This window comes from Oenanthe melanoleuca, chromosome 10 (assembly GCF_029582105.1).
Source record: "Oenanthe melanoleuca isolate GR-GAL-2019-014 chromosome 10, OMel1.0, whole genome shotgun sequence".
In the NCBI taxonomy this organism is placed as follows: domain Eukaryota; kingdom Metazoa; phylum Chordata; class Aves; order Passeriformes; family Muscicapidae; genus Oenanthe; species Oenanthe melanoleuca.
The window spans coordinates 19,403,164-19,418,464 of record NC_079344.1 but is presented as its reverse complement, the minus strand read 5'-3'; the positions used below and the strand labels follow the sequence as shown (position 1 = coordinate 19,418,464).

The window sequence follows — 15,301 nt, the reverse complement described above, 5'->3', positions numbered from 1 at the left end:
TCAGCGTTTAAAAGTTGTCCGTAAAGGTCTTTCAATGGTAGGACGTACGGGCATTAAACTTGAGATGTTCGCATTGTGAATGAATAGGGATTTTGTGGAGAAAACTCGTCCACTGATTTATTCAGTCTTTGAAGAGACTTATGCCTGCATCCAGAGGGAGTTCCAGAGCTGTGAATTCCAGCAGTGGCCAGAGCCTTTTTGCAGCTCCAGCATGTAAGCCCAGAGAAGGGACCACTTCCAAAGTGTTTGTCTCCGTGATGTTTCTCATAGTTAGTAACTTGAGTGATTCCTTACTTAGAATACCACACCTGATGCCTGTTATCTGTTGCAGATGGGAGGTTTTATGTGTTCAATTCAGAGGTGTTTTGGCAAATCATCCTACAAATTTTACATTGATTGATGGCTTTTGGGATATCTCCCTCTTGGCTGCGGGTAAAATTATTTGAAGGACTAGGGTGTATGGGCTAGTAGGTTCAGTTCTGATCTATGCTGGTAAAATTCTTCCGGTAAATTACTCAATCTTTTGTTCTCATCTGTAAAATGGAAATGGGCTTCCTGAGACATGCTCTGAATCCTGTGACTGAAAATCTTTGCATTTGAAATGCTGTTACTAAAGGGGTTTGTATAAATTCGGTTAAATACTTGTACAGAATTTTATATTGTCACCAGGATTTTTGCTTGCAAATTTCTCCCACCTTTACTTCCAGATTCTTGAAAAAGGTGGCATTGAGTCTGATTACTTAGGCCTGATGTGTCACAGCAGAAGGGTCATGTTTTACAAAGAAAGGGTTTCTCATTTTCTTGTGTGGATTGTTGCTGCTTTGTTCTTAGCATGTTGCTAGTGGAGACTGCCCAGCTCTCTTTTGCTGCAATTGTCAGGTTCTATAAGGAGCAAAATAGGAGTCCTGCTACTATATCATAATTGAACAGGACACTGACAGATTTTTAAGGCAAAATTAAGGTAAAAATATGGGAAAGGAAAATTAGTCTGTTTCATGTAAGAGTATTTTTGTGGGTTTTTTGGATAGGCACATGTGTCACATGATACAGCATGCTGTGCCTTTATGTAGCATAGGTATGTTTGTCACCAAGTGTTTGTGGGATGATTTCCTCAGTTTGGTGTCAGTGTACCACTGACACCACAAGCATGTAAATATTGGTCCTTCTTCCTGAGTGGAGAAACAGTGGGGTTTTTTTTATTCAGTTTAGCTTGTTTCAGTACAGCTGACCCATTGTTTGAACATGAAGTGAACTGACCAGAGGCCAGTTAGTCTGGAGATGTTTCTGTGCAGGTCACTATGTTCTTGAGGAGTGTAATTTGGCTAGTAACATGGAGCTCTGCTCCAGCTGCTCCTGAGAGCTAAGCCCAGGCTGTCTGGTAAAGGCTTGGAGACTATTTGAAATAGTTTAGTAACCCTAATCTTGTTCCTATCCAATGTGCTTTTAACAGAAAGACCAAAGTATTGTAATGTGCTGATGTTTGGTGACCTTTTCTTCAGCGTAGCAGTGAAGGGCTATTTTAAACCCTGGCTGTGAGCATGTCTCTGTAGCATGCTGGGTCACTCGTGCTGTGTTGATGGTGCGGCTGTGCTGCCGCTGGATCTCTGGCGGATACTGCATCTTGCAGGTTTCTGAACTTGGCTGCTGTACAAAAACTGCTTCCTGTTTGTCTCTTCCTCTTCCTGCTGCTTTTTTCTGTTGCCAGTTTCTCAGCTATGCAGCGTGCTGTTTAAACAAAACCCATTCGTTCCATACTTTTACATAGCTGTAACTTTCCTTCAGTGGCAGTCTGCAGTTTTTCTGTGTAGCAAAAGTATGGTTTGCCAGGAGCACTTGTGCTTCACATAAGTGCACTTGGAGTCAGTTTTCACTAAGGGAAAGAAGACAAGCACAAGAAGTACATATTTGCATGATCATGGGGGTAGGTGGGGTGGGGACCCTGCGGTGAGAGCGCCAAACTGATTAGCCCTATCTTATTCATTCTACTTGGCATAACTCAGTGAATCTTACCCGGGTGATTTGCAAAAAGTGGAAGCTGTGTGGACGTCTCTGAGTGTTCCCAAAGTTACATGTGAGTCTGCTCTCCTGGGGATGGATTGATGTTTCTCTTCATTTAGAAAGGCCTTTGCAAACTGTGTAACATGTCAGTATTCAGGTTTTACTTAGAAAAACAATTCTGTAAAAGAATTCTTCCTGTCGCATGATGAAAAATTGTGTTGCTAAGCTTCTGAATTAAGATGATATTGATGTAAGGTGGCAAATGGCCTCAGATAAGATTGTGGCATTGCAGCTTTGCTTTCCCTTGTCTTTTGACACATTAGTGTCATCTTTGCCTGACCACTTGAATCTATTCTAAAAATACAGCAAATTGAGACAGTTGATACCTGTTTCAGTAGCCAAATTTAGTTGAAGCTGAGAAAGCAGCCAGTGTTCCTTGGTCTGTATACTAAATAAGACAGGTATTTTTTTTAAATGCGGTTACAGTGTTTGATCTTAATTTTAATCCAAAGTAAGGGATGCTAATGTAATGCTCCCTTCTCTTTTTTAAATAGTGCTAAAAGAAAAACAAACTAAATCCCAACTGGAAAATTCATTAGGGAACGAATAATCTGTGCCTATACAAATGGGTTTGAGAGTCATTCCTCATGATTTAGTGTGTCTGACCTGAAAGTCCAGAACACCCAAGTCTATTTTAGGGGTCAACTTCCAGGGCTGTGCAATGTTCTTCCAATTGAGAAGGGATTTGCTATGGATCTCATCCTCTCACTTCTGGTCCACTTTGAAGCTTTACTGCATTGATGTCAGTACCCTGTCTCAGAGGAATAATGTGCAGTGTCTTTACACATGAAGCCAAACTGTTGACCTCTAGATTATAAGTAGTTCTGGACAGTGACTGTGGTTTTGCTGTACATTCCGTGGTGCCTGTCTTGAGAGTCATACCCAATGCCTGAAAATTCCAGTCTAATTTATAAAGTAGCAAGATAACTGCTTCAGGATCTGAACTGAGGAATGCCTGGAGGGCCAGGCTTTAATGCAGCCAGCTGCAGAGCCAACCTCAGAAAAATACAGAATGCTATCTCCAGCAATGTGTTAAAAACATCCGTTGTGTAATTCTCTGAGAGCAGAGCAATTGGAGGTCACAGATGTAACACTGGGCTCTGTGTTTAATTTTAGTGGGAGTCACTTCCATGTGGTGTGAGTTCTTTGTGGGTGGAGATGTTTGTGCAGAAGATAACCGATACATTTATGATGTGATGCAATTGGAGCAAAATTCTTCCTAAAAATTAAAGGCAACAGATGAGCCATCTATTCCGATTCCCTGATATGAAAGATGAAAACTTTTAGTGTATATGATTTTTTTTTGGCATTGTGCACAGGTTGGACTTATTTGCTGGCTCTGTGCAGAACATTTAAACCTGCAGAGTGAGCACTCCTTCAGTATGATTTAACACTTGGCAAACAAGCGGTACAGGTATTTAAAGTACCTGAGTGTGAAATTTTAATTGTCTGGTAGAGGTGGGAAGTTGGACTAATAGTTTCCATCATAATGCTTTGACTTATTGGTTAAGAACCAGTTCCATGCATAGATGAAAACATAGTGAAAGCAGACATGTTGTTTCACAGTGGGAGATTTCTGCTAGGATTTTAATGCTAGGAAGACCTTTCCATGTTCCTGGCATGGAAAGTGTAGGGTAGGGTTTCCTTTACACTGCATTTAAACACTTAAGTGCCTGAATGGTTTTGATTTTTTTTTTTTCTTTCCTTCTGGTTAATATTTTACATTGCAGTTGGTAAATTCAAGCAAATAGTAGTGTATCAAGGTAGACCAGTGTTTCCTTTAGCCCATTTTTAATTGATAATGGCTGATTAAGATCTTCCCTTTCTTTTCTGTTTGCCAGTGTTAAATTTTGGGTTTCTTGGTAACATTTTGGTCAAATTAGACAAATTTCTTCCACATTCCTGAGTTGAAATGTAAACCAAAGCACTTCTACCTGGCTGCCCTCTATCTATTGCAAGATGACTGTCTCAGCAGTGGGAATAAGCAGCTTTAGAAATAGAAAAATTGGGTTTCACTGAGCCAATGCGAGCCAACTGAGACATGTGAGAAGTATATTAAGGAAGCAGTTCTGGAGTCTTGACTAAAGATTTTGAAGAAGTTACAAGATAAAATATTTCTGGAGAATAAGCCTTTTTTCCCCATGTAACACGGTAATATTCTTTTTAAACATGCCTTGCATTTAGCTTTTGAATTGAAATACAGCAACTGTTTGTAATAATGAATTCAAATGCGTAAAAGAATTGTTTAAAAATCAGTGTACTCTTATTTTTCCACCCAGTTAAATCAAAAAGGTAAAATCTGGTAGTGGAAAAATGTATTAGCTCTTTTAAATAGCTGAGCTTGTCACTTCTCTGCTGAATCAAAATTGACCCCTTCCTTTTTAATGAACGTTTAATTTGATAAAGAAACTACTTTTAGCTTGGTTTTCTCTGATAGTCTTGGATCGTAACAGTTTGCTCTGTACCATGGTTCGTAGTTTGGTGAAGTGAATTTTGAGTTTTGCTGCAAGTCCTGAATTAGCCTGCTTAGATGATTCTACCCTGGAGAAGCTTCCGTGCTGCTTCTGTTCTTGTTTGAGGGTGTGACTCCAGAAGGGAGGGCTATTCTCAAGCTTTCCCACAAGAAATAACAATAGGTGTCATTTACGTATACAATGAAGGTCAGTCCTCCTCTCCTTGCCTGTCTACCCCCTGGCCTCACAGACCCTCTTGTTCCCAATGCCTTTCCTCCTTGACTCTCTTCACTGCCTGCTCCAAGCAGCAGAAATTTATGGTGTGTAAGATTTATGGGTCTGGTATCATATCTTTTTGTATTTGGGGGATAATTGAAGTTGTATTTTATTTTTGTTTTTCTGCCCTTGTAGCAGTGCCCTTAGCATTTTTTTTTTTATTTTCTCATCATTTTAGTTGGGTATTTGTAAGTATAATATTATTTTTGTAAATTCTGTATTAATGGATAGTTATTAACAATTTTATTTCATTCAAATCTAAGTGTTGTATTTCATAGCATCTCTCTTTCAGTGACCTGCTGCTGGGTTGGAGTTAGAGTTGCAATATCCCATTTCCATGGCTCTATCTTGGGATGGTGTTTCATCTTATTTTTAGTGTTTTCCACTTTTTTTTTTTTTTTTTTTTTCTTTTAAGCCCTTTGGCTTAAAACATCCACATTTCAAATTTTCTAGACTTAGAATCTGACAGTGAAAGATTTAGATATCAACTGATGTCTTTGAGTAGATTGTGAAGCACAGCACTGGTGTTACATTTTAACTTTCCAGCTGTTCGTGCAGGACTGAGGGTGAAGCCATTATGGATAAGTTCTTTATCAGCACTGCAAGTAGGAATGCACATTGTATAAGTGGTGTGTATTATCATGCATTGCACAGTTATTTATTCTGTGAGCTTCTTACCAGATTGCCAGGCTTTCTTGCAACACCTTCTTTAGAATGGTTTCTTGTAGAACAAGTTTTATGGAACAAAAGTGCCATAGCTTTTTATCCTGTGTTCACTGGTCTGTTATTAAAAGACAAAAGAAAGAATTGGAAGATTTACCAGTGTTTTTGTCCTTCTGATATTTTTGTATTGTATTTTAAAATCAAGTAAGACTTCATTCATTTGACGCTTTTTTAAAATCTTTTATAGTGTGCCGGTCAAATAAAAGTCCCTGGGTCTGTCTGACGTGTTCAAGTGTCCATTGTGGAAGGTGGGTACAGTGTTTGTGTGCAAATCTTTTCATCAGACCTTTATCTTTCTCCTTTGTTGCTTGACTCTGAGGAGTTCATTCAAAATTTCCCTGAAATAAACCTTTAATTTTCTCATTTAACATTGTGTGTTTATGCTTAACATGATTCTTTGCTACTTAATTAGAGTCCAGAGATTATACTCAAGATATGAGGGGTTTATTTCATTGGGCTTTTAAAGTAAAGCGGACAGTAAATGTGCTTGCTCTGTTCAAAAAGTGTGTGGAGAACTGATAATTTAGTAGGTTATCGTAAAGTTCCATTCTGTGGAAGATGTTTCTTTTGTGATAAGACAAACACAATAAAAATTGTGGCAAAGCCACAAGTTGGCACAGCTTATTTTGAGAGAAACAGCAACTATTCAGCTGAGACTGAAAATAGCTTAAATGTATTGCAGTGTAGTTTCAGACCTAAAGTTATTGCCACGGCATGTAAGAAGTAGCTGCCATCAGAATTCCTTCAGGCTTCACCTTGATGTCTGTATTAGTTGAAGTACACCAAATATATTGCAGGGGAATTGTACAGTCAGTGCTGATATTTATATGTCAGGATAATTGTAGAAAATGTGCTGCTGCATAAATGTTTGAGATGCACATATTAATGGAGTAGTTAGTGCTGACATTTAGACAGTGTCTGAGATGTGAATGTGTTTTCATCTGTTAGGTAACATCTGTGCTGGTGTGCTGTTCTTCGGGGAAAGCATCATTAAGCTTAGTGACTTTGTCTTCTATAGTGGATTGAATTAACTCCAGGTTTTGTTTGTTTGATCTGGATAGCTCTTAAGTGCCACAGTTTTGATAACGTGTCTTAGAGTTTTTGATACCAACCCTTTTTTGACTCTATTTATTTATTTAATAAATTTATACTTGGTGAGAGCTAAGAGAGGGGGAGATGCTTAATGGTATGCCATGGTGTGCAATAAACAATTGAAATATTTTAATTGTTACTAATCTTAAAAAAATTACTACTGTCCACAAATGGCCTTTCTTAGGTGTAGTTGATAGACACTGAGTCAGTTATTTATGCAGGTTGTCTTTCCAAACTGCCCCCATCCTTAGAATGGAAAATAATTGAATGGGAAGATAAGATATACCTTAGGGCTCCTGCATTTCTAATGACACTTCTTTTTTTTAATTGATGGTGCTTAATTTCCTATTTCTCAAACTTTGAGCATGCTCATTGTGTCAGTAAAAGAGCTGCAGGATTTTAGATTTCTTATTCTGTTATGTAACCAGCAGCTTCAGAGCCCTTCCAAGTTCACGAACTCGATGACTGTAACATTAAATCATGCTGCAGAATGCGAAAGCTGAACATGGGGGTCAGCAGTCTGTCAAAGGGATCCCAAACTCAAGTGCTGGACGAAAAAAAGTAGAGCTATAAGAAGAGTATATGGGAAAGCAGTACAGAAAACTAACTGTACTACAGGTGTGGAAAAGGGGAGTTGAGGATTTTCTCAGTTGTGGAAGTACATTAGTCTGTTAAGGGCACACATACTGGGATTTGGCCAAGGAGATGATGGGCTAATTTGGACCACAGGAGAGAGTGAAGGGGGCAAACGTTGGAAATTTAGCTAGAGTTTTCACACAAGTGAATTGTCCTTTTTAATGCTGGTGTAAATATTGGGTGCCTTTTTTATTCCTATTATTTTAATGAATATTGATCTGCTGTTTAGAAGTATAAACTTCTTTCTTTTACATTTATTTCAGATATGTGAATGGCCATGCAAAAAAGCATTACGAAGATGCACAGATTCCTATGACCAATCATAAGAAAACAGAAAAGCAGGAGAAGGTTCAGCATACTGTGTGTATGGATTGCAGTAGTTACAGTACATACTGGTAAGGGTTTAAACACCGCAATTTAACAACTTTTTATTTACTAGAAGGTGAAAACATCACTCTTGTGCAGCATTATGTTACACACATTTTTGAGCATTTCATTTTTTGATTTTCAGACCTGTCTTTTTTGAACACTGTTTTTTCATGTGTATTGTAGCACTGGCTGTAACTAAACTCTCACATGTCAAATGTCTTAAACAGAAGAAACTTTTTGAAATAAGTGTTATGGGGTTTGGAGTTGCTTCTGTTTGCTTTGGAAACAGAATTCATTAATTGCAAAAGCTGTTTGGTTGTTGTTACTCCTTCCATCAAGCTGGTGAGCCTTTCACATATCCTTCATTTGTCAGGATTCAAAAAGCAGACTATTACACTGTAATTCCTGCCCAAGAGCTCTGAACTTGAGCTGTGTTTGTGTATGTACCTTCTGTGAGTCAGGGAAAGTGACAAATTCTGTTGGGAAGCAGCATCAAGTCTCTGGCAAGAGTGAGGAAAAGAATCAGAAATGTTTCTTCAAACAGCACAATGGCCTGGACTGATTCCTTCTGTGGGGTTCTTGCAGTGTGATAAGCACTGTTTAGGGAAAATTAATACTGATGCTGCTAATGTTGGATTCCTCACTGTCCTTGTTCCCCAGAGGGCAACGACTGGGAGGCAGTGGGAAGCACTGCTCTTTGTCTCAGCATCCTCATAATCTTCTCCCTTGATCAAACCTGTGCTTCCACATTTTCAGGTGCTCCACAGTTTCCCATGTATGGTGTTACTTGTGCAGTGTGGCAAGATATGAGCAGTATAAATCTCAGGAAAATCCCTGTTATGGTCTTGTAAAATTACTGGATATGTGACTCCTCTAATTGATATTTTGTTGAAGTAAAACCCCAGTTATGTGATTTCACCTGAAGAAATGTTGTTTGGAGCAACTCAAAAACTGCTCAGATGGTGGTGCAAGCAGATGTAGGCATTTAAGCAGAGAAGAAGGGTTTGAGTAGCTTTGTGATTGTCATGGTTTAACCATAACAGTGGTGATGGGGAATTTTGCTTTTATTTGCATTTTATTTTAATGACCAGCATTTTTATCTACCCCTATGTGAATACATGAGAATACAGTCAGGCTCTCTAAGGGATACTTATGCACAGGTTACCAGCATTGCAACAGCTGTAGGAAGCTAGTTTCATTTTCCCAATTAATACTGAGTATTATTACTGAGTATTATACTGAGCAGCTGAGTTCTGTGTTGTGGCTTTCTGTTTTGTTTGTCTTTTGTTTGTCTTTCATTCTGAAGGTAATAATCTGTGGAGGAATTTTAGCAGGGTGTTGGAAGTCTTTGATTCCATTTCCATTATGACAAATGGTGTTCCCAACTTGCTGAGGCTTGATGAGTTACAGCAGCAAGTCTGAGCACCTTGCTGACCTTACCCCAAACATGGGAAAGGGCATCGCAAAATCCCAGCAGCCAGGCTGGGGGCTGTGGGATGTGTTAGTGACCCCAGCTGTGACCTGCACCTGCAGAGGTATGTGTTTGTGGGAGCACAGCAGGGAAGCAGATCAGCATGTGATGTCTTTCCTGCTCTAGTCGAGGGCTGAGTCATCTGTGGATGAATTGGAATTAATTGTAGCCAGCTTTGCCATGGAGAGCTCCTGATGTGAGTAATTCATCAACAAACTGTAACTTCTATGTTAACGTGAAGCTGAACAAGTTTCAAAAGCAGTTTATTTTTGCTTTCATTTAGGATATTTCAGGTTTTTCCCACATGATTATCAGGGAAAGATACTGCAATTTGTTACTGCAACCAGTTGAAATGAGCACAGAAATTTAAAGACGAAGCAGAAGGCACCCAGATCAACTTTCCCCCTTTATTCTGGACAGTGCTGTGGAGGCTGCTGTCAGATAGTGCTGCCAGTTAAAGTAAATAGTTGGGTAATTTTTGAGACATAATTAACTATTGTGGAGAGTGAGTAAGCTTTCAATGGCTTTGAAAAGGCTATTTGTGAGCTGCAGTGTAGACGTGAATCCAGTAGACAGTGCTAAGGTTGTGCCATGGTGGTTCTTTTAAGTGAACTTTTATGTAAAGATGAATATTTTATGCTACTGGTGTGGGCTGCCTCAATAATTTGAAAGTCAATAAAATACCATCCTAAGACTTAATTGAATTTTACTTTTCCTGTAAAAATAATGCAGATACTTTGATGCAGTGCTGGCCTTTGCATTTTTATTTGCAGTTCTGTTTACTGCACAAAGGATACCCTTATTCCATTTTTATCCTGTGGATCCTGATTTACTGTGTTCCTTGGCTTGCACGAAAGCAGCAGTGAGCCGGCTGTCTTAAGAATGCAGCATTTGACCCTTTGCCTTCCTTTGGCCATGCCATAACCTGTCCTGCAGTCTTTCCAGAGAGCTTTTGTTTGTTTGCTCAGTCCTCCTATTCAACTGCTTAGTCTTACCAGTGGAAAAGTTGAGATAATTTGTTAATACTTTGTTAATTATGAGAATATAACTCTCTTCTTGATTCTTTGGTCACTTTTGAGACAATAGATGCAGTACTAAACCCTCAGGCTAAATTATCTTTGAGACCTTAACTGCTGAGAAAAAGAGAGTCCTGAATCCCACTTTTTGGAGGTAATCAGCCTTTCAGCTTGTACTAAAGTAATTCATACAGAGTTTGCAATAAGCGCTGATCTTTTTTATCTTCAAACTATGATAGGGTGCTTTCTTGTCCTGTTAGTTGTTTTTTTTTGTGCACAAGAAGTAAAATGATAGGTGTAAGAACCCTGTTTTTCTGAAAGAGGACTCTTGTAAATTGCTTTTCTTTGTGCTAGTGCACAGATAGTTGGCATAGGAGAAGAAAGGCTCCCGTTTGTATATTTGTGTAATACGTTTCCTGTATTCATTTAATCCCAGTTTGCAGCTCAGATTTCTCACCCATTGCCCTCCTTGTTATCCCTTATAGAGGCACAGTGGTGTAGGGGTGTATGTGTGTTCCTGGTTGGTGTAAAAATAACCAACTGTCAAGGGCTTAGAAAAATTCTTTTATAGTCTCTGTGAAGATGGTTCTCTTTAAAAAACAAACCAGACTTACTGTGCTGGTACCATGAGCATTGGAAAATGAGATTGCTTTAGTACTATTATTTTGCATTCTACAGTCAGTGAAAATAAGAAAAGGAAAGAAAAAAAAAAAAGGCATTTTATTCAGACAGTAAAACTTGAGCTTTGTTTACTCGTATAAGATATTGGCATAACTAAGGAAACCTGAGTTTTCTTAATTTTTCCTATCCTTCAAATTCTTTAAATGTAGTCAGGGCTTTTAAACACAGCATGAAGTTTTGTCCCTCCTAGCACTGTAACATCACCAAGCACTCGTGTTCCCAGAGCAGTGCACACATTCGCTGGCTCAGTGCCACTTAAGAAGCAAATGAGGCCAGGCCTTGGAGGTAGCAGAGGTACTAAAAATAGAGTGTATAAAGGAAAATGCTGTGCTAAGCCATATAAGGGACCCTCTGCAAGGTATAGAGTTTGTTCTGTATTGCTGCTCCTAAAGCATATTGTAGGCCTGCTCTATCCAACAAAGGTGTTTGTTAATTTGCAATAAACCTAAGGATCACAAATTAAGCATCTGTTTCAAATTCCATCTTCACATAGGATGTACTTTCTCAGCAGTTTACCCTTAAGGTGTGTGGGCTTAGCAAATTCAAGTTACTAAAACATAAAGTACTTCTAAATCTGTTTACTTGGTTTATCCAAAATAGATTGGAAATAATACTGTTATTTCTAATAGTAGTGCTGAATCCTCAGTGTTGCAAGAGAGGTGGTTTAAAAAAACTTACCCATTAAAAAGAGAAATAGAAGTTTGTCGTGATTCTCAGTGAAACTTACAATCACTTTTCCAGTGTTGGAAGGACCATAACTTTACTGATATTTGGTTTTATTCTTCCATCTTGGGGCAGGTGCTAAACTGATATGTAAAAATAAGGTTGATATGATATTCAGGGCATGGGAGCAATGAAATCATCTTTCAGCAGTAAGATCTCATAGAGGCTTTCAGTGAGCTTGTATCTGCTTCCATGCTTGCTTTCTCAGCAGTAGCTCCTCCACATCAGTGGCAGTGTGCTGGTGCAGTGGGGTGCCCCTGCTCAGGAGTCCCACCTGTGCCTTCAGCGGCCTGGGCTTCTGTCCCAAGACAGTGGCGAGTGCAGGAGCACCTCATTAGGTCTGGAGATGGCTGAAAAAGCTGACAAGGATTACCTAAGATATGGCTGAAAAATAAGTGCATTAACAGGCTTCTTCCCCCTCCCAAACTAACCCCGTCTGTGGCCATCTTTAAAAATGTAAAAAAACAAAACAAAAAACCACCCCAAAAACCCCCCAAACTGGTAATTTTACTATTTTCTAGATCTTCTGTAAGTACCCATAGCTTCTGCATGCATTGTTTGGATGTCTTGAGAGTCGTGTTAATTTCTCTTCTTAGGGGCAAAAGTCAGAGCACACTGAACACACTGACCTTAGGGACTCCATTCAGTGGCAAGGACCTTCACTTTCTCAACTCTGTAGCCTTTTCAAGAATGTAATGTTTGAAGTAACACTGACAATACTGCAGATTTATGCAGCAGTGTGTTGTGAATTCCAGTTGTGCCTGAAGTCGGTAGCTTCATTAAATTAGGAAACAAATGTGGATCTGCTCCAGCAGAGGAATAGCCTGAGGTGATGATGATGTATTTTGCATTTGAGTCACTCTTGTGCCAAAGGAAAAGGAGGGACATAGCTACAGTCTGATATTAAACGTATCCAAAGTTAGTTTTCCTCACGTGTTCACTTGCCTGCCAAAATTTGAAGCTATAATTTGATACTTCTCAATATGTACAGAAACTGATGAATGATGGAATAATATTTGTGGTTAAGCACGAGGTGCAAGTTACCACAGACTTCTGGCCTGACTTTGGAAAACTCAAGTGATTTCTTAGTCCTTCTTCCCTGGTGTTTTTTCAGTAGCACAGACACAGACTTTTATGTTTTGTAAGTATCTGTTCAACACTTCAGGTTTCAGTGATAACTTTACAATGTTAAAATAGTTTAAAAATGAATAAAAGTTTTGTGTTCTGCTTACCAGAGGTCAGTTGGTCTTTTCTGATGAGTGTGGATAGACTACTGAGTCTGCCTTTGGTTACACTGTTTCAGTTTTTGTTGTACTGGAATTCTGCCTTGGGCCAGGCAGTACCTCATGATTTTGATTTCTAATAAAAAAACAAAACTAGAAGAAAACACATGTAATTAGCTGGTTCCTGTACCCTCTTCTGCTGGAGGGGGGTCTCAGAGGGAACCCACCTCAGTGGGAGGTGTTGTTCTCCTCAGTCTTTCACTGCATCCCCTTGGTGCTTTCCCACACGGAGGCTTATGTGCTTTGATCTGCTTCACTGAGGTGCTTTGCATATTCTGAAAAATGTTTTTCTTGCAGTTATCGCTGTGATGATTTTGTAGTCAATGATACCAAGCTGGGCCTGGTACAGAAGGTCAGAGAGCACCTACAGAACTTGGAAAAGTAAGTAGTTTGTTTGCATCCAGACTGCCTTGGGCAGACTTGTAATAGTGCATCGTTTAAGTAGTATTTGTTTCTTATGTGTCTATGTATCTAATTACATGTCTTAATCCTTCTGGTCTGGCACTGTTTAAAAACCTTCTCATCACTGAGAAGCAGAGGTGCAGAACAAATATATTTGATTGATCATGATCATGTGTCTTGTTTCTTATACAGCAAGTCTTGCAGAAGCAGCATATGATAATGCAGGAATTTCTACCTAACAATAATTCCTGTCTCTTTCCATATAAATGAGAGAGATTTTTCAGAATGAAACAAACAGTGTTGTCAGAGCTTTGTCAAAAAACCTGAATTAGCTTTTTTTATCAGTGAAATTCAAGAAGTTCAGGTGGAAGTAGTCTTCATATTAATTGTATAGTTTGATTTGCTAACAAAAAGATTAAGAAGTCTTATGAACTTGGAGCTGCACCGAAGAGGCATTTTTTCCTTTGCCTCTGTCTGGTGCTGTTCCACTGGAAAGCAGATAATTTGATCTGGGTGATGGATGTGCTGCGACCAGTCCTGAGAGCAGAGCGCTTGCACGGTTGCCTGGAAATCTTACCTACTGCCAAGGAGAAATACCTATGCATTCAGTGCTTCCAAATACATCAGAATGCCCCGAATCCACACAGGACTCCTGCTAAGAAATGCTGTGATCTGGGCAAATGTCTGGATCCTCCCTGAATTAAGTAGTGTATGGATTACTTGGTCGGTCATATTAATATTTTCATTGTTTTCCATCCTCTTTTGATGGCCTTGTACATAATGAGAAGTGAATTGGAAATGTCCAAGCCATCTAACTTCTTGGCAGGTGAAAGATATAGTGCAGGCTTCCATTCTGTGTGGTAGTGATTTTGAATGCTTGGAGGGCTTTTTAATGAAAAAGGAAGAAAAAAAGGAAAAAACCTACCAACCAAACCCTGAAACAAACTATGATTTCACAGTCAAATTAGAGAGAAATTTTCAACTGGTTTAATTGAGGGGCCATTATTTTCTATTGATGTGTGAAAGACTAAGTGATTATTTTTGTAATTTAGTATTACACAAATGTTACAATTTCATGTATTTTTATTTAAGTAAGAGAAGTCAGCTATAATAAATAAGTGCTAACATTCCACATATTTTTTGATAACTTCATCCTGATTTTTTTGAAGTTGAATTCTTAAAGGCTTATATGTTTCTCCTGACAAAAGTATTTAATTTCTTTGACCTAGGAAAAGGATTAATATTTTAGATGACAAGTGGCTGCTAATAAGGCCACTGCTGAGGGCACACATGCACACATCCCTGGGCAGAACGTGCTGCATGAACTCCCTGGTAGGCTGTGGGGCTGTGCCCTGAAGGAGGTGCAGCCAATTTCAGACTGCAGCAGTGGGGAGCTTGTTTGCTGTCAGTGACAACTGGTGACAGATCACTCTGTTGAACATGAGTTGATTTTCTCTGGTCCAGTCCACACAATAAGTTGTTTTTGTGGTAAATAACTGCTTTTAATTGCTTTCCAACAGTTCAGCCTTTACATCAGATAGACATAGGAAAAGAAAACTATTGGAAAACTCATCTCTGAACAGCAAGTTATTGAAAGTAAATGTAAGTATAACAGATCTGGTACAGTGAGTTCAAAGGGTTATTGTAAACTGCTGAGGTTTACAGTTGGCCTCAGCCAAGATCCTGCTTGGTGCACTTCAGCATCTTCTGGCCACATACCTAAAAAAACCCCTTCACAAACAAGCGTGGCTGATACTCTGCTGCATTTCTGTTGATGTAGACTCTGAGCTTTCCTGGGCTTTAGAAGGGTTTCATGTCAAGATGGAGCATTGCTTTTCTGAGCAGGCAAGGAGCTTTTGTCTTTTTTTGGTGTTTTGGTTTTTATTCTCCCAAGTGCAGAAGGCAAAGGAGGAGGTGCATGCTTTGAGGGGAGGCTAAGAGTAATTGTTAGGAAAAAGTAAAAAACGTTACCAGTTTTTTTAAAAATGCTTAGTAAAACTTGCTTTCAAGAGAAACTGTGGGCTATTTTTAAGCTTTACTTCTTGTTTCAGCTTCCTGCTATTTTAACTTCAGATCTGCAGGGTAGCACCCAGGAGAGGAGGATCCAGCCCTGGCTAG

At 39.1% G+C, this 15,301-nt stretch overlaps 1 protein-coding gene across 2 annotated transcripts in view; it reads left to right on the top strand.

The window, feature by feature from the left end:
- USP3 (ubiquitin specific peptidase 3) overlaps positions 1-15,301 on the top strand; it is a 42,795-nt gene that overhangs the window by 11,562 nt on the left and 15,932 nt on the right. For both annotated transcript variants that reach the window (XM_056499776.1, XM_056499777.1), the window contains exons 2-5: positions 5,698-5,758; positions 7,502-7,633; positions 13,079-13,162; positions 14,704-14,785. In XM_056499776.1, the coding sequence (XP_056355751.1) occupies positions 5,698-5,758; positions 7,502-7,633; positions 13,079-13,162; positions 14,704-14,785 (359 nt within the window). The remainder of the gene's footprint in view (positions 1-5,697; positions 5,759-7,501; positions 7,634-13,078; positions 13,163-14,703; positions 14,786-15,301) is intronic.